Below are 17,502 nucleotides of genomic sequence, written 5' to 3' on the forward strand. Positions count from 1 at the left end.
ATTTACCAAAGAGTTCTATACATAAATTCTCTCTTTTGCATTTATTTTTTTAAATTTAACCCTCATGAATGTATTCAAGTCATTCTGATGGATTGGTGATATCTGTAGAGGCTGCAATCACTTCTTGTCAAGTGGAAAACTGCATTAAACGAGCTGAATTGGTTCTTTGAAGCTATTTCAAGAGGTAAAAACAACTGGATTGGTTATTATATTAGGCACAGAGGAGGTAAAATAACGATATAAGGATAAATGCTCAGATCGCTTTGGCGCAAAATTCATTCAACAATGTAAACACAGACCAGTCGGTAACACGTGATCCTGCATTATGAGGCTTTTCCCGTTTGGCAGCTGAAATCTCTGTTTTCATGCTTCAACTAGAAAGATCAGGAGTAACGTTATACATCCCAGCCCAGGAAGTTATCCTGTATTTGGCATTTTTGATCACAAATAAGGAATGAGGAAGAAAAGGACGAGTGTAATGATAACCTACACCGGACAACAATGACAGGAATTCAGCCTCAGAGCAGACACTGAGCGGTTCATGCTCGATCCAGAGGAGAGAAGAAAAAAAAAGAGCCTTCGCCAAAGAAGCGTTAAATCATAACAAGGCCAGCGTCTGTACCGTTTGATCCCCCCGTTACAACATACGGAACAGATTTAGCATTGGAAATCGGAGCTAACGTTAGGTCAAAAGGCCGGCTGCACGGAGCGACAATCAAAATCACAGTGTTCGCTCGGTGGCAACCACATCAGCAGCTAAACACAGCAAACAGCTGGCCTGCATACGTAACCAGTGCGAGCCCGTGTCATTTTCCTCTCTAGCCTGCTACCCCCGTTAGCTTCCTCAGCTAGCGTTAGCCACGTATGCTAGCTAGCACCGCCGGCGCCGGAGAACTGTCTGCCAGTGGAAAAAAACCTTTATTTTGACTACGTACCCATGTTAAGAGGCTTTCACAGAGTTCCATTCGGTCCAAGGACTCTGATGTACTCATCGTTACCTAACGTAGGCTGACTTTACGTGGCGAAGAGAGCCTGAACTTAACACTCAGCTTCATACACTCCCGAGGTCTCTCGCTCTCTCTGGGTGTCTCACCATCCGCCAGCCAATAGTCGGGTTCGCTGCTTTGCTGGTCCGGCGTCTGCCAGAGGCGGGCTGGGTGGGCGGAGTTAGCGGGACAGTTAAAGGAAAATACCCATTACTGCTGAAAAGTAATAATAATCTGGGAAATATTCACGTCAGGTATGAATTAACCAAAAAAGTTAAGCACATCAACCAATATAAACTCAATAGAATAGAACCCCGCCCTTGGTTGACTATACGCCAGTTTGCTGATTTGCGGCTTGCTCCAAAACCACCACTGAGCCAAGCACATTCACTGGCACTTCTGAAATCACACCCACAAAAATATGTACAGCTATTTGCAAAGAAAGGTAATACATTTCCACAACACTACTCAGGCAGTCTATCATATGAATATGCATCTGCTGAATAAAGCATACTGTTGAGCCACATCTGATAAAGCACTTAGTACTTAGTCCAATTTGTCTGGAGTGTCAGAGGTGCACAAATTGCAAATGCCCCGACAAGCATGACAGGTATCCTGACTAACAAGTAATCATGAACTCTATCCAAGCAAACTTAATATGGTTGCATCATAGGTTAATTTCAAGTGCATTTTGTGACAGCTGATCTTGAGAGAAGTGCAGATAAAATGGCACAGAATGCACAATATAAATGTGTGTGGGTGTTAGATTGTATGCACAGCTAGGATTCTAATCCTGGCATCATATTACATATTCATAAAATGTATTTTGATGGTGTGTATCATACATGAGTAGTATCATGCTTTCAAACAGCTGAAAAGTTCTGCTTCAGAAGCACCGACTCCTCCAGCAGTATTACCCCACCGGGGTAAGACTCTCGCCCAACCAGTTCTCTGCTGTAGCATTTACGACACACGCTGCTGTCGCTGGCGTTAGTGTTGGTATTAAAAAACAAAAGGGTGGAGGTTGCTCAAACACCCTGAGCCAAACTGGAAGAGACACCAGTCAGCAAAGACATTAAACAGGTATGACACATATCGACATGTGCCGCGCCTTACAGTACGACACTCCACGAGGACGCTGATCGGCTTCTTTGGTGGTTTAAAGCAGTTGAACAGAATAAATCTGCAGCCTCGAAAACCCTCCATCTAATATTCATTAACATGAAACGCGAACCCCTAAAAAAGCAAATGGCCTGGACACGGTTTCAGCCACCACTGTGGAGCATCCATTTTCAGCCTGAGGGGTCAAGACCCCACATTGACTCATAGTAACCTTAGAAGGATCTTACCCACCCAGGGAAAACCAAGCATTGATCTCCATGTGAAAGTGCATGATGGCAACTACTTGTGTTGGTTGATTCTATTTGCAAGTTAACCCAGAAAAGGTGTTTTTGGCTCCGACAGACAACAAAAGTTCATTTAAAAGGCACAGAAAGGGTTGAGAATGAGAAGTGCATATTTACTGTGCACCGGCCGGAGCTCCCAGCAGCTGAACATTGAGATCACACTCATTCAATTTACATGCTCCAGAAATCATTTCATTTGGAATACAACATGTGCAAAAAACATTTACAAAAAACCCCAACTGGTTACATATTGTTCACAACGTTAATTTCATTTTTTGATCAAAACTAAATTTAGATTCATTTCTTCAAAGCTGATTTACAGATTAACAAAGAGGGGCTTTGACGTCTGAAGAATCTGGTGCGTTACGTCCACACTTCTGATTTACTTTGAGAACGACGAGGTAAACTCTGAAGTGTTCACATTCATAGCTTGAGTGAGATACATTCACAATGATCTGTAATTACTCCTCGTTTCCTTTGGTTTGGCTTCTTCTTTCTTTTTTTACATTTCTTGAATATCAATCCACTACATAGTAATAATTAGGTTGTCCTGTGCAACATTAGCTCAGATTACATCAGATTTGATCGACGCATGTAAACTGTCGCAGGTTAAACGATTCGGTGGATTCTCACACGAGCACGACGAGCTGTGTGTTTCAAGTCGTGATGAATATGCATAGCTACAGATGACTTACAGAAGTCAGTGTTATTGACCACACGGGCAGTTATAGCCACGGGAAGATGATTCTTGTTGGCAGCCTTCATTAAATGAATTTAATCAAGACGCTTTCCCTTCAACACAGTACGGTTATATTACATTGATATGCACATTATCCAAAGTGACTGATTTTGGCAACAGAGCTGTCAAAGAAGTGGCTGTTCATTCAGTTATGGGTGTTTCACATCCTCACACACATCCTCTTACGTTGGGCTGTTGCTGACTCATTCAACCTATGAACCATTAATGGTGAATTCTATCGACATTCAGAGCTTTGTTGTTGTTGTTTTCTTTCCTTAGTGATGGAGTAACACCCCAGGCTTCAGAGTAAAGCCCTCTGAGAAAACCAGCATCACTGATCAACAGTCCACCTGAACATTTAGTCTGTTTTTACACGTCCAATCCCGAGTTCAATGTTCCCAAAGCCTCCTCGGGTGATCACTTAGCCATTCAGTCTCTGCGTAACAACCTCTCTGTACATGATGGAAATGTACACAAAGAGGAGCAGGATGACAAAGAAATCATCCATGAAACCCAAAAGACCGAAGAGTGCTTCGGGGAGGATGTCCAGCGGCGAGGCCAGGTAGGTGATCGCGCCGACCAGGCAGAGAAGAATCCGAATCCTGAACATCCAGAAGAGGCCGCCTACGGAAAACATCTCCCTGAAGGCGTGACGAAGCAGGGTGGGCACGTCGCGCAGCCTGTCCATGTACTGAGGGGAGGCAGGGAGGAGAGGCAATATTATGAAAACATCTGTTCTAAATATACTCCCCTCAATTGTAACGCTCTGTACACGTCAATATCTCATTTGCATACATGTATTGTGTGTCGGCGGTGTTGCAATTTATAGACATTCTTAAGAAAAGTTCATGCTTTAATCCACACAAGGACTCATACAGCTTATAATGTATCCCAATAACACACATAACAGGACATTGAAAAGGTTTCGAGCAGCATCTTCACGTTTTATCAACTGGAAGGTCGTTAAGGGCACCGCAGCTAAAAAAATAAGTGTCTAAACGACGTGTACTCACAGATCTCGGCTGGCCGGAGAACCTGCGGTTGTAATCGTTGATGTCCCTCAGTATGAGCTGAGGTTCAGCCTCACCATCCTGCACCCGCTGAGGAGTAGCGTGCTCATGGAACAGTGGGAAGAGCAACGTTACCTGGGAAAGGGTGGGGACGAAAAAATCAATACGGGTCCTCGCAGGTGGGGTGAGGAACCCTACTGACACTGTTAATGACGCAAATATTTCTTACGATCCTTTTCAATAACTTTAATAGAAACAGCAAAAAGGTTACACACAGCCTGAGGGTATTTACGCTGCATTCACACATATAGATAGAAAGCAGTGGGTGGTATGTGGCTTCTCATGAATCTGTTGTGTTCTCTTCAGCATGCAATTCATGACTCTCCAACTGGAGGGTGATACAGCTGCCAAACTACTATACTATACTATACTATACTATACTGTACTATACTACACTATATATAAACAATAGTGTTTTAATACAACAATGGCTCTAAAGTTTTCAGGTCTGACTGGCATTTTGATGCTGTATCTGCACTGGGAAGGATCCTGGGCCTGGTGTTGTTCAGCTTAGGTCTAGTGACAAACATAATTTATATAAAACAGAGCCTTCCTCAGCTTTCTAGCATTTTCACATCCCTAAAGCTCAGGAGGGGTGAGCAGGACAGCGAAGCACGGTCTATCACAGCTTTTTGAATCCACATGTGTGAATGATCCATCAGGGAGAACAGGATCAGGGACCGCTAAGTCTGGCACAAAAATGAGTAATAACCAAAGCTCAGTGTGACAGTTCAGCATGTCCAACAAGTCTCACCATTTGTCTGCAGATGGGGCAGTTAATAGCACCGAGCCAGGTGCCAAACCTCCAGTAGGCTATAATACAGGAGCCTATGTAGGAACAAGGAAAACAGAACATGAGAACAGCTTAGGTATAAAAAAGTACAAACAACTAAAATGCAAACTCTCGTAAATAAGCTTCTATTCATGTTTTCAACTTGAATCTATGTTTATTACAATTTTGCACTTGTATTTCAGAGCTAAGCCAGTTCAGTTTACATGAGTCACCAGAGCAGATCACAGATGTGACCTTTACACATACAAAAACATTAAGAATGTCAGCGATGTGCTTCTTCTGCTTCTTCTTCGCCATTTTCTCACAGTTCCAAGACCGAACTGATTTGCTCTGCTGATTGCATAATACTGGAACCTGTACAGCAGCCTTACCACAGAAAAGATGTCCACAGTTGGTTTCCACGGGCAGAACAGCCTGCTGTAGACACACCGGGCAAGACATGTCTGTGTAATACTGCTGCCGGGCCTCAGGCTGAGGATTTTCATCCTGCCAAACAGATCGAAGACATAAAAAGTCAAAAACACAAATGAAAGTTTAGGAAGTGTGATGTGCTATCAGCTTGATAATTGCTTGAAAAGTATATTATTTATGCCATTTTTAAAAAAACAAGCAATATGTAAATTTGGCAGCCTGTTTGCTTCCTCTGTTGGTTTGGCAACGTACAGGTTTTGTCTTTGTTCCCTCCCCCTAGCGAAAATATTTCAGAGTTCTAAAACTAAATTCCCTTTAGTTCACCTAACATATGGACGGGATAATAGCCTGTAAAATAAACTATTAAATCTATTATTTGTGATGCCTCTGGAGGCCCTTGAAAACAGCACAGATTTGATGTTTTTTATATATAATCTTGGCCAACTGTATTTGGCAAGAAATGCTCGAGCTGCCTTCTCACCTGCTCTGTTTGGAGCTGTTGTCGGACAGCTCGCACGTGCTCCTGATTCTCAGGATGGATGGTATGCTGCTCCTGTCTGCAAAGGTCATAAGACAGAAATGTGACAATATTCCTCAGCTGAAACTGTGAAACAAGCACCAGCACAGCTGTCAATGCAACATATTTCTGCAAAGTTTGAATCACTGCATCACTATCTGGCTTTGATTAGCCAGCTGGAAAGTGTCAACGTGTTCAGTACTGCCTACACTGACAAGCAATAGTATTGTACAGCAGCACCGACAGGGAAAATAGTCATACATGTATGATTCTGATCCTGTTCTGAGGATAAAGAGCCACAGCTGTGAGTGAAATGGCGAGTACAGTACTTTCATTTTAAGTAGAGAAAGTTGTGAGCATCTCCTAAACTTTGTCTCTTTACCAAAATGATTTACCTGCAAAGTAGAGTGAGGAGGCCGGCAAGGAAGGTGATGCTGAGCACTACAACGAACAAGACCTGGTTGCTGACTCCCTCGATGAGGGTGTCCTCATCTTGGATCAGGTAGTCCACGTCCCCACATTGATTGTCCTCCATCACCCACACTCATAGCCTACAGGTCTGGGAAACAGAGAAACAAGGAGTTTAGCGTTTTCACCGGGTTCTGCTCTGTTTCTAATCCTTTGCTATGGAAAACATAAATTAAAAAAAATATATCAGCAGGCTGCAAGGTGGCTCGGTGGTTAGCACTGTTGCCTCGCAGCTACAAGGTGAGGACACTCGAGATCTTTCTGCGTGGAGTCTCCATGTTATCCCCGTGCAGCGTGGGTTCTCTCCGGGTTCTCCGGCTTCCTCCCACAGTCCAGAAACATGTTGAGGTTAAGTGGTGATTCTAAATTGTTCATAGGTGTGAATGTGAGTGTGCTTGGTTGTCTGTCTCTAAGTGTAGCCCTGTGATAGACTGGTTACCTGTCCAGGTGAACCTGCCTTCACCCTGAGCCAGCTGGGATAGACTCCAGCCCCCCATGACCCCAGTGAGGATTAAGGTGTAGAGATGATGGATGGATGAAATAAACATTAGCAGTAGCAATGAGATTATTTTATTTGAATATCACATACTATCAATATAAATATTAATATATAATACCTTTGAGGTACCAGAACCCAAACTGGCAGCTTTAAATCACTCGTTAGCTTGTCTGTTATCACTGTTAAATATAATCTGAACGTTATGTCAACAGCTCGTGTGTCCCAAAACAAAGTCACACAGCTCAGTTTACAGTAGTTAGTGCCAGCAACAGTTTCCACTTTCACTTCAAAATGAAAACTTATCTCTGCTACTGTCATTTACTGTTATTCACGATACGAAAACGTCCAGATTTTAACGACTTAAGCTGCGAACTTAACGCCTTGAAATAAACAGTTAGCTCCACCAGTTGATATTCGTGCCTTGTCGTTAGCAATGCTAACGTCACAAACCGCTACGTTGGTCAAATTTAAAAATAATAATAATAAAGTGTTTACCTCTTGTGTTTACTTCCCTAGCTTTCTTTCCTAGCTGACAGCCTGCCTCATAGCTCTCCTCACTGCTAGCTAAGTTTAGCTTTAGCTTAAAGTAGCCTCGACTTGCTAATAAATTGCTAACATTTATGAATATTACTGACTGTTGAAAGGCAGCCACCGTTGTGTGGTTTCGCTTTCGGAAGCCCCTCAGCCGTTGGACAAGCAGCAGTTTACGGTATATTCACGAAAAACAAATGAACGACCAACGACTTTGCCTCTAAGTCTGAGCTTAAACGGATAATTATCACTCGGTCGTAAATATGGCTTTAGACGAGCTAACCAAGCAGCCGCGGCTAAACCAACCAAAGCAGTCTGTGTGATGACACAAGAGCACAATCAAGCTAATGCTGTCCACGTAACCGAGGCTGTAAATTGCAATGCACTGCAATGCAAGACATGCCGTGGAGAATTGCATCACCTACCACTAAGAAGTCCCCTCCTTCACCCGGGAGTCAGGCTGGGCTCGTCGCCTCCATTCACTCTATCGCGACATCTTACTGCCAGATCTTAGAGGTTCAGTGAAGTCACGACGTGGTGGTGCTTCTTGCTTTGCATGCTGATGCTGCTGTTTCACTTTGATGCCACACTTCTTCCTCCCACTCCTCCTTCTTCTTATTATTTCCTTTTGTCAATTGAAAATGCTTCCAGGTTTGACACCGCCCTCCACTGGGTAGCTGGTAAACAGCTGCAGGTTGGTTAAAGCACAGTTTAATACCAATAAATAAATAGTAAGTAAATAAATACAAATCTGGCAGTGCTTTTAACTTTATTATTATACTAGCATTATATCCAGTAGTGTAGCTAAATGCATTCACTCAAGTTTTTAACATCCTTGTGCCATGAATACTTACATTTGTCCTCTAATGTATTCAGACCCTTCTATTAAAGAAAAGGCAAAATTCATATTAGTCACTGAAATAACTAGAAACTGAAAAAGGTAATAATAAATAAAAATTTGCTAAATTATAGTTAGTGATATAAGACATTGCTTCTTGAATTGTGGTCGAAAAGAATAATTTAAAAAAACAAACAAAACTAGCTCGTAAACGTTCATCATGTCTTCTTAGTGATAATATAATGTTCAGGTTCTCTATTCAGACATGTAGAGGTAATAAGAACCACACTCTACATGTCTGAATAGAGAACCTGAACATTATAACAAACAAAACTGTCCCGGACAAATTAGAGCACTTTGCTGATGAGCAGTGAAATCCAAACACCTGTCAACAGGTGCACAAGTCTGACTGAGAGTTACAGAAAACACCTGATGGCAGTGATTGGCTCAAAGGGTTGTTCAACTAAATATTAGTTTACAGGTCCCATCATGCTTGTTTGCTTGTTTTTATTTATTTATTTAAAAAAATATTTCTGTTGAACACAATTTAAAAGCAATGTCATGATTTTCCTTGATTTTTTATTTAACATTACTTCGTCAATTTCAATATAGGGCTGCAAAGTGGCTCGGTGGTTAGTATCGTTACCTCGCAGCTAGAAGGTCGCTGGTTTGCATCCCGGTGAGGACACCTGGGATCCACGTGGAGTCTCCATGTTCTCCCCGTGCAGCGTGGGTTCTCTCTGGGTTCTCTTTAATAAAGCAGTAACAATCATCCCAAAATCCCATATTTAATCATAAATGAATGACTGGGGACATCTTTCTTCAGAGTAAGTAGGATATTTTGACTTTTGGTGCTTGAAACTTGCATCCTTTACCTTAAGCAATGTTTTGAATGTAGGACTTTTATTTGTAGTGGAGTATTTTCTTCTCCTACTAAACTAAGATGATCTGAATCCTTCTTCCACCACTGATAACATACATAGATATATATGATGATGATGATTACATCCATCTACTGTATCTGTGGTGAGGTGCAGTTCACACTTTGTCCAGTAGGAGGCAGCAGCGGCGCTACAACGAAGGTAAATGTCCCGACGAAGAAAGAAGAAGAAGCACTGAAGCATCAGTACCTAAGATAGTAGAAGCTATCTTTAGCGACACAGGGGAGTAAACAACACAGTTTAACTGAGGCAGGATGCCTCGTTTTGCTCAGCTCGTGATGGGCCCGGCGGGCAGCGGGAAGGTGAGCCAGCAGCTACTCAGCTCTACGTGCTGCGGTGCCTTGTTATGCTATTCGGCTAACGCGCTAAGCTAAAGCATGAGGCTGTGCTGTCTTCAACACTGACCAAGTTGGTTCTTTGTTTGTTTGTTTATGTGCTGTCCCGTTTCAGAGTACCTACTGCTCCACCATGGTCCAGCACTCAGAGTCCTTGAACCGCTCCGTTCAGGTGGTCAACCTGGACCCAGCAGCTGAGCACTTTGACTACCCTGTCATGGCAGGTGGGTCCAGGAGGGTTTTAGTATAGAGAACCTGAAACTAAAGGTTCTACCAAAGAAAGACCCAAGAATAAAAGAAGATATTCAAATGCTGTTCTTATATACTTATACTGGGTCTAGATTGTGTTTCAGGTCTAATTAAAACAATGAAACTCTGTGAAGGGGGTTGCTATTGAGTGATCTGGCCTCAGTCTCTGGACTCTTGACACCATCTTCTGTCTTGAGATCTGAATACCAGTTACTGTTAACCACCCCACAGTCCAGGCTGAAAATAAAGGAGGACTGTGCTTTCAGTGTCTTAACCCCGTCACCGTGGATCAAGCTCCACTGTACCGTCAGAACAACGCCTCGGTTTAAAAAGCTTTTAAAATCCACCTGAACAGACGAGCGTTGGTGTAACTTCTCTCTCTGATTCTCTGTCTTTACTTATGTTTTATTTCTTTTAATATTTGATCTTAAGTTTTGTGTATTTTTTGTAAAGTATCTCGTGACTTCATTTCTGAAAGCTGCTATAGAAGTAAAGTTTGTTATTATTTAATATTATTTAGCAGCATTTTCTGTAGTTTGTTGATACAAAATACTACTCCTTCTGTGTTTTGTGGCTAGAAGGAGAGAAAAATGTTTTGAATCTCTTATTATATGCTATTACATTTTGTATACTTACAAACAGGTGATGAATAAAAAGACACAACATAACCTTTGACCCCTACAGTGAGATGATCAGGTGTTATGGTGTATGGTTGCTGCCGTGGTTGGGTTCGTTTATCCCCTCAGAGGGAAAGAAAACTGTAAATCAATAAGTTGTTTCCACAGTGTCCACACTGAGGCGCTTCATATTGGTTTTTCCTTTAATTTGTCACCCGTCTGTTGAACTAAATGACAAGCTTCCTGTTTCTGTCTTCCCAGACATCCGTGAGCTCATCCAGGTGGATGACGTGATGGAGGACGATTCTCTCAGGTTTGGCCCTAACGGAGGCCTGGTCTTCTGCATGGAGTACTTTGCCAACAACTTTGACTGGCTGGAGGAAAGCTTGGGTCACGTTGAAGATGATTACATATTGTTTGACTGTCCAGGTAAGATGCCCACATTGGAGACACGCTTAGTCCATTTTCTCTTTGTACTGAGGTATGGCCCAAAATGTGGAAATTCGAGATGTGATAGGGACTGAAATGAGATGGCAACTGTTCTGTGTCAGTTTTACTCATATCACCACTGTACATAGACAATACAGAAACACGTTTACTTTTGTTGTATGATCATTATGCTGGAGAAAATTCAAATTAGCATATTTTTTCAATTTCAGTTTCAATTTGCTCAAGCATAACGGACAGTTTAGTTTATCAAATAGTCAGAAATAGCAGGAAAATCCACATATTCTGCCAAAAATATGTAACACAGATTCATTGCCTTTAATGCATGTAGACTGATCACGCGTGCTGTCGTATATCACCACCCAAAGGCCGATTCTGAGGCAGAATAACTCTTGAAAAGTGCACCTCATACAACAATTTTGACATGAGGCTTCTTTTTCCAGGTCAGATTGAGCTTTACACCCACCTCCCCGTGATGAAGCAGCTGGTGGAGCAGCTCCAGCAGTGGGAGTTTCGGGTGTGTGGGGTCTTTCTGGTGGACTCACAGTTCATGGTCGAGTCTTTTAAGGTAACAATCTCTCAAAAATCTTTGTCTCCTTGTTGCGTGTAAATGGAGCAATAATCGCAAATAAACTCAAAGTCTCACGTCTTTCACTTGTCTCTCTATGTAGTTTATCTCAGGAGTCATGGCTGCCCTGAGTGCCATGGTGTCCTTAGAGATTCCTCAAGTAAACATCATGACAAAAATGGACCTGCTAAGTCCTAAAGCCAAGAAGGAAATTGAAAAGTAAGTTACAGCAGAGTTACATGTGTTGTATGAAACCTACAGCAGTCATTCCCCTAAAAGGTGCTCCTAAGACCAAAGTAAATGACAGGTTATCGTGACTGCAAGGTGAAGAGGGAAGTCTTAATTCATCCCTCTGCAAGAATTATTCCATGATTTCCTTTCTATTTCCACGAGGTACCTGGACCCAGACATGTACTCAATGATGGAAGATAACTCCGATACCATCAGAAGTTCAAAATTCAAGAAGCTAACCAAAGCTATTTGCGGTCTGGTGAGTGAAGTCCTTGATTTTGAACTGCATTTTGATTCTGGATCAGGTCGTTTGATAACGTGTCTGTCTGTGTGTCCAGATTGACGACTACAGTATGGTGAGATTCCTCCCGTTTGACCGCACAGATGAAGAAGGCGTCAACATAGTGCTGCAGCACATTGACTTCTCCATACAGTACGGAGAGGACCTGGAGTTCAAGGAGCCAAAGGTAAAAAACACAAGCATACCAGAGCTGGATGTAACATCACAATGCATCACCATGAAACACTTTAGCCATGTATGTGCAATATTTTAAGTGCAATATCACAATCTATGTTGCTGCTACACTAATATTTAGGCTAAACACAACTAATTGTGGCTTTTCTACTTTAATGTTTATGTTGCTGTATTTTTACGTATATTTTGCTCTTGTTTTATTGTACTTATTAGTTATTAGGCTTTTTCTTTAAAACAAAACAGGACCTGACTACTCATTTTGTACCACAAACATGTGAATGTGAGCTGGCACGACAAATAAAGTTCTTTGAATCTCTTCTTTGCTGTTTCTGCAGGAGTTGGATGAAGAACCCGCTAACCTAAATTACGATGAGATTTTTCAAGACAAAGCAAGCAGCTGAGGGCTAACATGAAGGCTGAAGAAAAAGTTCTATATGCATATGGATGCTGATGAATGGACGTGTGTGGAGAAAAAAAAATGGCTGTCATGAATGTTTGTGTATAAAGTTTTCCTTCTGTTGTGATTCAACCCATCCTTGTTTCGTTATTTTTAAGAAAATATTAAAAAAAAGTTGTTATGAAATGCATTTATTATTAATGATATATTTTTAAATAAAATATGACAAAAAATAAAAAATAAAAAAATACACAACTCGTCTGTCTCTTTGGATCAAACCGCGTCGGCGCCCCCTAGTGGCTGCAACGCTGCACGACACGCGGCCGCTTCCTGAAAGCTGAAGGGTGGAAACAGGAAGCAGCGTCCGTCGGTGCCACTGTTCTTCTTTCGCTGAGCAGTTGGACTGATATTTATCATTCAACATGCCGGTGAGTACACTCTACACGATTATTGGCGGCCGAAAAAACGTTTATTGTGCGATTTGGGGCAAATAGATTCGCGCAGAAAGTCCAATTGAGTGACGGAAGGGCCTCCGAGTTAGCTTTGATGACGGCTCTCGTTAGCATAGTCGGCTAGCTGCGTTAGCTCGCATTTTAGCGATGGTTGAGCTGCTACAAATCACGCATTCCACCCTGTCACTTGATTTTTATTATTTTTAAGCATATTATCCATTAAATATATAATCCAGCATCGCTAAGCATCGGCTAACGGTAGCAGGGATGCCGCTGCTGCTAAGTGTTAGCATTGATAAAATAGGTGACAGCAACTTTTTCTTGTGGCTTTCAGGCGTATCACTCGAGCCTGATGATCCCCGAAACCAGACTGGTGGGGAACATGGCTTTGCTGCCCCTCAAAACTCAGTTTAAAGGACCAGCCAGAGGAGATGGTAAGAGTGTACGATCCGTGCAGTGACTCCAGAGTGCACACACGTAACAAAAAACCTGAAAATATGCTTAGTTTTTACTGGCATAAGTCAGGTTTGTGCAGGTTTCCTACCTTCAAATGTTCAGTTCCTGCATCAGCTTCACTTCCTTATATGGTCTGAAGAGCATCCTCCACTTTAACTTCTTCATTATTGTGTGTTGACACATCCAGCTTTTATTTGTCTGGAAATAAACACATAGATTTTGCATTATTATATAAAGAATCAAGAAAACATGCAATTTGGTGTGATTGCATACATTTCTTTTTGGCTCATCTGCTGAGGTGGTTGTTTCCCATCAGCCTGTACTGCAAATCAAACATAGAACTTTACTGGTAATAAAGGTGTGCACGACCCAAACAGGAAACCACACTCGACACTGACAAATAAAAATGCAAATACTTGAATTCATCATGTGTGTTTCATTGAGAGCCCTGCTTTTATTTCTACATTTTATTGACACAGAGCTTGTTCAGAAGGAATCCAGGAAATCCTAGAGTTTCATGGGTTCAAAATGAGTCAGATTAATCTCCTTAATTAACAAAACTGCAGGTTATCAGCTGACATATTTAATAAAGTCGGGTAAAGTGGTATCCTATGTAATTTTTGTGTAGTTTTAATCCATAATATCTAAGTTACTCAGGTAATTTTACACAGTGAGTAACACTGTCGGGCTTTAACCCCACATTTGACTTTGCCAGGTTAATTCCTAACACCAATCCTTTCTCCTGCTGCAAAGCACTTTTGCACAGCTGTTGTTTTAAACGAGCTGCACCACCAACTTGATTTTCTTTCACTTCAGGCATCGATTCTGACATCATCGACGAGGCTATCTACTACTTCAAGGCCAACGTCTTCTTTAAAAACTATGAAATCAAGGTAAGAAGTCTGTTGTTGTCTGTACTTCTTGCTTGCGAGCGTCCTTCATTTAACCAACATATTTTAAGGAAGTCGCGTTTCTAGAACTTGCTAAATTTATCACTTCAACTCACTGTGACTGCATGAATGTACAAAATCAGACAGAGTTGAACAAGAAACTAGTTTAAATATGTTTCCATTTAACAAAATCCAGCTTCTCAACATTTCCTCACCTGTACTGGTTGAACAAAAATAAGAAAAGAAGGCGACATACATGTATCTGTCTATCGTTCCTGTACGTGTTGGCTTTTCCTCACCGTTCTCTCTCTCTGCTGTGCTGTTTGTTCCTCCACATGCCCTGACTTGCTTCCTCTCGTCCCCGTCAGCTATGCAATCCTCTCATAGTTGTTCAGGATCTAAACTGTTCAGCCTTTTTGCTTTTTCTGACCTGACTTGTGTTGTACAAATCACCGTACCGTCAGTGCTTTTAGACAAAATACATCCAGTAATGTTTGTGTTCCTTTCAGAACGAGGCCGACAGGACGCTGATCTACGTCACACTCTACATTTCTGAATGCCTAAAGAGGCTACAGAAGGTAAACTGAACATTTGTTTCTGTGCAGAATTAGCAGCGTGTGACATTTGTTCTCTCTGCTGGTTTCACAAAATAAAACCTGAGTAACAAAAATGAACAATGCTCTAAACTAGTAGCGTGAATGCCTGTTTAAATCAATGCTAGATGTGAACTCTGCGTTGTTGCTGCTCCTTACAGTGCAGCTCCAGGAGCCAGGGTGAGAAGGAGATGTACACTTTGGGCATCACTAACTTCCCCATTCCTGGAGAACCTGGCTTCCCTCTTAATGCTATGTATGCTAAACCTGCAAACAAGCAGGAGGAAGGTAAGAATCTACGCTATAAGCTAGCACATGTATGTATCTGGAGGATACCGAAAAGCAAAAAACATACCTTTAACATTCCACCACATTTATAGGTTTGTAGCACTGAATCATCAGATGCTGCTTCACTTCGCTGCTCTCTGAATTAGCGCCAGTTTCTTTGTACCCGTCTTATGTTTCAGCCAATTCCCCGTAGTAACATCAAGACAAAAATAGCGGCGCTGACCAGGGAGGGAAAATGCTGTTTCATGCTCGCGTGGCGTCCCTCAAACTAGTTCTTACGCAGTATCCACACCTGGGTTTTTGATCTCTCTTCAGCATGTGGAGTCATTTTAACTGAAGCTACACAAGTCGCCCTCAGAGTGAATCCTGTAACTGTCCCTTTACTCCTCAGAACAACTCTGGGTCCTTATTGTTGTAGAGACAAGAAAACACCGGCGGTCAATAATTAAAACAATGCCCGAGGCCTCCTTTTCTTCTAAATGCTCCAGTATTCTTTTACACTTCTCTTATAATCGTCTCCTGTTAAACAGTAGCTGATGGTGTGACCACAGCGATGATGTCCGTTTGACCTTTTTCAGAGACCATGAGGGCGTACCTGCAGCAGATCCGCCAGGAGACGGGTTTGAGGCTATGTGATCGCGTGTTTGACCCCCAAACAGACAAACCCAGCAAGGTGAGTCAAACACATCCACGACAGCAGCAAAAAAATCTGCAATTCTGCTCTTAAAACATGAAAACTAAGGTGGGTTTGTCCTACCTGCCTCACATTTACTGACGTGGTTTTAGTCGCACGATGAAATAAGACCTAAATAGCTGAGGAAGTGAAACCATGAGGGTCAGCAGCTACTCGTGAGTCACCGTCTGCACCAGAAACTGTGTGTCATCATAGAGCACAGGCAGCTCTACTACACAGTGACGTCACTGAGTTAGCCATGTGGGTTGACCTTAAAGCCAGACGTCCGTTTTAACCCGGCAACATCAGCTAACCTGCTCCAGAGGAGGTTCTAGGCCAGTGGTCTCCAATCCTGGTCCTGGAGGACCACAGTCCTGCATGTTTTAGATGTGTCCCTCTTCCAACACACCTGATTCAAATGATCAGGATCGTTATCTGGCTTCTGCAGAGCTTGATGATGAGCTGATCATTTGAATCAGGTGTGCTGGAAGAGGGAAACATCTAAAACCTGCAGGACTGTGGCCCTCCAGGAATAGGATTGGACACCCCTGTTCTAGGCTGTAAGAAGCGCCCCCCTTTCACTGCTTCTCATCCTGATGATGTTCTCTATGAGCTGACAGAGCACATCTGTTGCGCCGTACGTTAGTGATGAAGCGATGCAGCTGCAGCAGCGCAGACTGTCTGCTGAAACAGGAAACGCACAAATACGTTATCGTGCTCGCTCCTAGTTTTTAGTCGGCGCCACGCTGCAGATAATAGAACATCCATCTGTTTTCTTCTGCTTATCTGGGGTCAGGCTGACAGACGCAGATTAGAACATCGAGTGTCGCTTTTATCACTCGACACTCAGTCAGAACTCGGAGCACCTCGCACCGTTTAAATGCACCAAGTTTAAAGTTTAAGAGCTCTAATGCGTACTCGTCACGTTAGGAATAAGCAGAAAGCGCAGAGCGGGGAAATGAATCCGTTCATTTACATGATTAACAATGTTCCAGCAGCGATCCTCTCCTCCGTCTTTGGCAGTAATAACACTTCATATCCCAACGTTTTTATATTCATAGCTTTCCATCACTACAGTTCGTTCCTCTTGACTGAGGCGGGCAGCAGCAGAAGAGACGCCTGCACAGAGTTAACGGATCGGGCTTTTAGCTTTTGTCCACCGTCTCTCACAAAGGAAGCACAGCGTTTTCTAACTTCCTCAGTTGTTAAAATCTGATTTGTAGTTTGAGTGCCGACACTTCAGACGCTTCTCTTAACCCTCGTTTGTTTCTTCCAGTGGTGGGTGTGCTTCGTCAAGAAGCAGTTCATGAACAAGAGTCTGTCGGCTCCCGGACAGTGAACCACTCGAGACCTGCAGCTTCTGTTCTGCTCTTTCCAACGGATGGATTTTTTTTGGGGGGTGGGGTTGGGTGGGTTTGCTTTTGTGTTAAGATTTTATACTCACTGAGTTTAAGGAAATGTCTTCACTTGTCTGGATGTTAATCATATTGAGCTGGTGCTTAACTCAATAAAGCAATCAGAGAGAATGGAAAGTCACGTGGTCTCGGGTTTTGATTGTTAAATGCTGAAGGACTCGCTGTGAAGGAAGATCATTTAAATGACTTTTAAGCATCAGTTTAAGAAGCGGTACAG

General features: G+C 42.5%; 4 protein-coding genes across 10 annotated transcripts in view; 2 read left to right on the plus strand and 2 right to left on the minus strand.

The window, feature by feature from the left end:
- The window catches only part of hook3 (hook microtubule-tethering protein 3), a 24,865-nt gene extending 23,767 nt beyond the window's left edge, over nt 1-1,098 (minus strand). For all 4 annotated transcript variants that reach the window (XM_008285216.1, XM_008285217.1, XM_008285211.1 and 1 more), the window contains exon 1: nt 936-1,098. In XM_008285216.1, the coding sequence (XP_008283438.1) occupies nt 936-992 (57 nt within the window). In that variant the 5' untranslated portion in view covers nt 993-1,098. The remainder of the gene's footprint in view (nt 1-935) is intronic.
- A 1,386-nt stretch (nt 1,099-2,484) lies between these two features.
- Nucleotides 2,485-7,989, minus strand: rnf170 (ring finger protein 170). 3 transcript variants are annotated; one of them, XM_008285218.1, is made up of 7 exons: nt 7,846-7,989; nt 6,318-6,481; nt 5,887-5,962; nt 5,366-5,480; nt 4,956-5,029; nt 4,145-4,276; nt 2,485-3,822 (listed from the first exon to the last, which is right to left on the minus strand). In XM_008285218.1, the coding sequence occupies exons 2-7, from the start codon at nt 6,455-6,457 to the stop codon at nt 3,553-3,555; spliced, it is 807 nt and encodes a 268-aa protein (XP_008283440.1). In that variant the 5' UTR covers nt 6,458-6,481; nt 7,846-7,989; the 3' UTR covers nt 2,485-3,552. The 3 variants fall into 3 exon arrangements, with proteins under 3 accessions (XP_008283440.1, XP_008283441.1, XP_008283442.1); XM_008285219.1 differs by lacking the exon at nt 7,846-7,989 and adding an exon at nt 7,525-7,786; XM_008285220.1 differs by lacking the exon at nt 7,846-7,989 and adding an exon at nt 7,385-7,514.
- A 526-nt stretch (nt 7,990-8,515) lies between these two features.
- On the plus strand, nt 8,516-17,402 carry arpc3 (actin related protein 2/3 complex, subunit 3). 2 transcript variants are annotated; one of them, XM_008285222.1, is made up of 8 exons: nt 8,516-8,531; nt 12,862-12,946; nt 13,305-13,404; nt 14,243-14,319; nt 14,826-14,894; nt 15,071-15,197; nt 15,776-15,870; nt 17,147-17,402. In XM_008285222.1, the coding sequence occupies exons 2-8, from the start codon at nt 12,941-12,943 to the stop codon at nt 17,207-17,209; spliced, it is 537 nt and encodes a 178-aa protein (XP_008283444.1). In that variant the 5' UTR covers nt 8,516-8,531; nt 12,862-12,940; the 3' UTR covers nt 17,210-17,402. The 2 variants fall into 2 exon arrangements, with proteins under 2 accessions (XP_008283444.1, XP_008283443.1); XM_008285221.1 differs by lacking the exon at nt 8,516-8,531 and having other exon boundaries at nt 12,839-12,946.
- Nucleotides 9,369-12,683, plus strand: gpn3 (GPN-loop GTPase 3). The gene is made up of 8 exons (XM_008285223.1): nt 9,369-9,501; nt 9,650-9,758; nt 10,662-10,829; nt 11,291-11,415; nt 11,519-11,634; nt 11,809-11,905; nt 11,985-12,113; nt 12,457-12,683. The coding sequence occupies exons 1-8, from the start codon at nt 9,454-9,456 to the stop codon at nt 12,520-12,522; spliced, it is 858 nt and encodes a 285-aa protein (XP_008283445.1). The 5' UTR covers nt 9,369-9,453; the 3' UTR covers nt 12,523-12,683.
- Nucleotides 17,403-17,502: the final 100 nt, after the last annotated feature.

This window comes from Stegastes partitus, unplaced genomic scaffold (assembly GCF_000690725.1).
Source record: "Stegastes partitus isolate 25-593 unplaced genomic scaffold, Stegastes_partitus-1.0.2 Scaffold391, whole genome shotgun sequence".
Taxonomy (NCBI): Eukaryota; Metazoa; Chordata; class Actinopteri; family Pomacentridae; genus Stegastes; species Stegastes partitus.

What these genes read in the sequence shown, in the direction of transcription:
- rnf170 (XM_008285218.1), bottom strand. Translation starts at nt 6,457, where the DNA reads ATGGAGGACAATCAATGTGGGGACGTGGACTACCTGATCCAAGATGAG. An exon ending in CTGTGGACATCTTTTCTGTG is followed by an intron (nt 5,030 to 5,365) that starts GTAAGGCTGCTG and finishes GTTCCTACATAG; the next exon opens with GCTCCTGTATTATAGCCTAC. An exon ending in TCTCCGGCCAGCCGAGATCT is followed by an intron (nt 3,823 to 4,144) that starts GTGAGTACACGT and finishes GCCTCCCCTCAG; the next exon opens with TACATGGACAGGCTGCGCGA.
- arpc3 (XM_008285222.1), top strand. An exon ending in AGGACCAGCCAGAGGAGATG is followed by an intron (nt 13,405 to 14,242) that starts GTAAGAGTGTAC and finishes CTTTCACTTCAG; the next exon opens with GCATCGATTCTGACATCATC. An exon ending in TTAAAAACTATGAAATCAAG is followed by an intron (nt 14,320 to 14,825) that starts GTAAGAAGTCTG and finishes TGTTCCTTTCAG; the next exon opens with AACGAGGCCGACAGGACGCT.
- gpn3 (XM_008285223.1), top strand. Translation starts at nt 9,454, where the DNA reads ATGCCTCGTTTTGCTCAGCTCGTGATGGGCCCGGCGGGCAGCGGGAAG. An exon ending in TCATGGTCGAGTCTTTTAAG is followed by an intron (nt 11,416 to 11,518) that starts GTAACAATCTCT and finishes CTCTCTATGTAG; the next exon opens with TTTATCTCAGGAGTCATGGC. An exon ending in TGGAGTTCAAGGAGCCAAAG is followed by an intron (nt 12,114 to 12,456) that starts GTAAAAAACACA and finishes CTGTTTCTGCAG; the next exon opens with GAGTTGGATGAAGAACCCGC.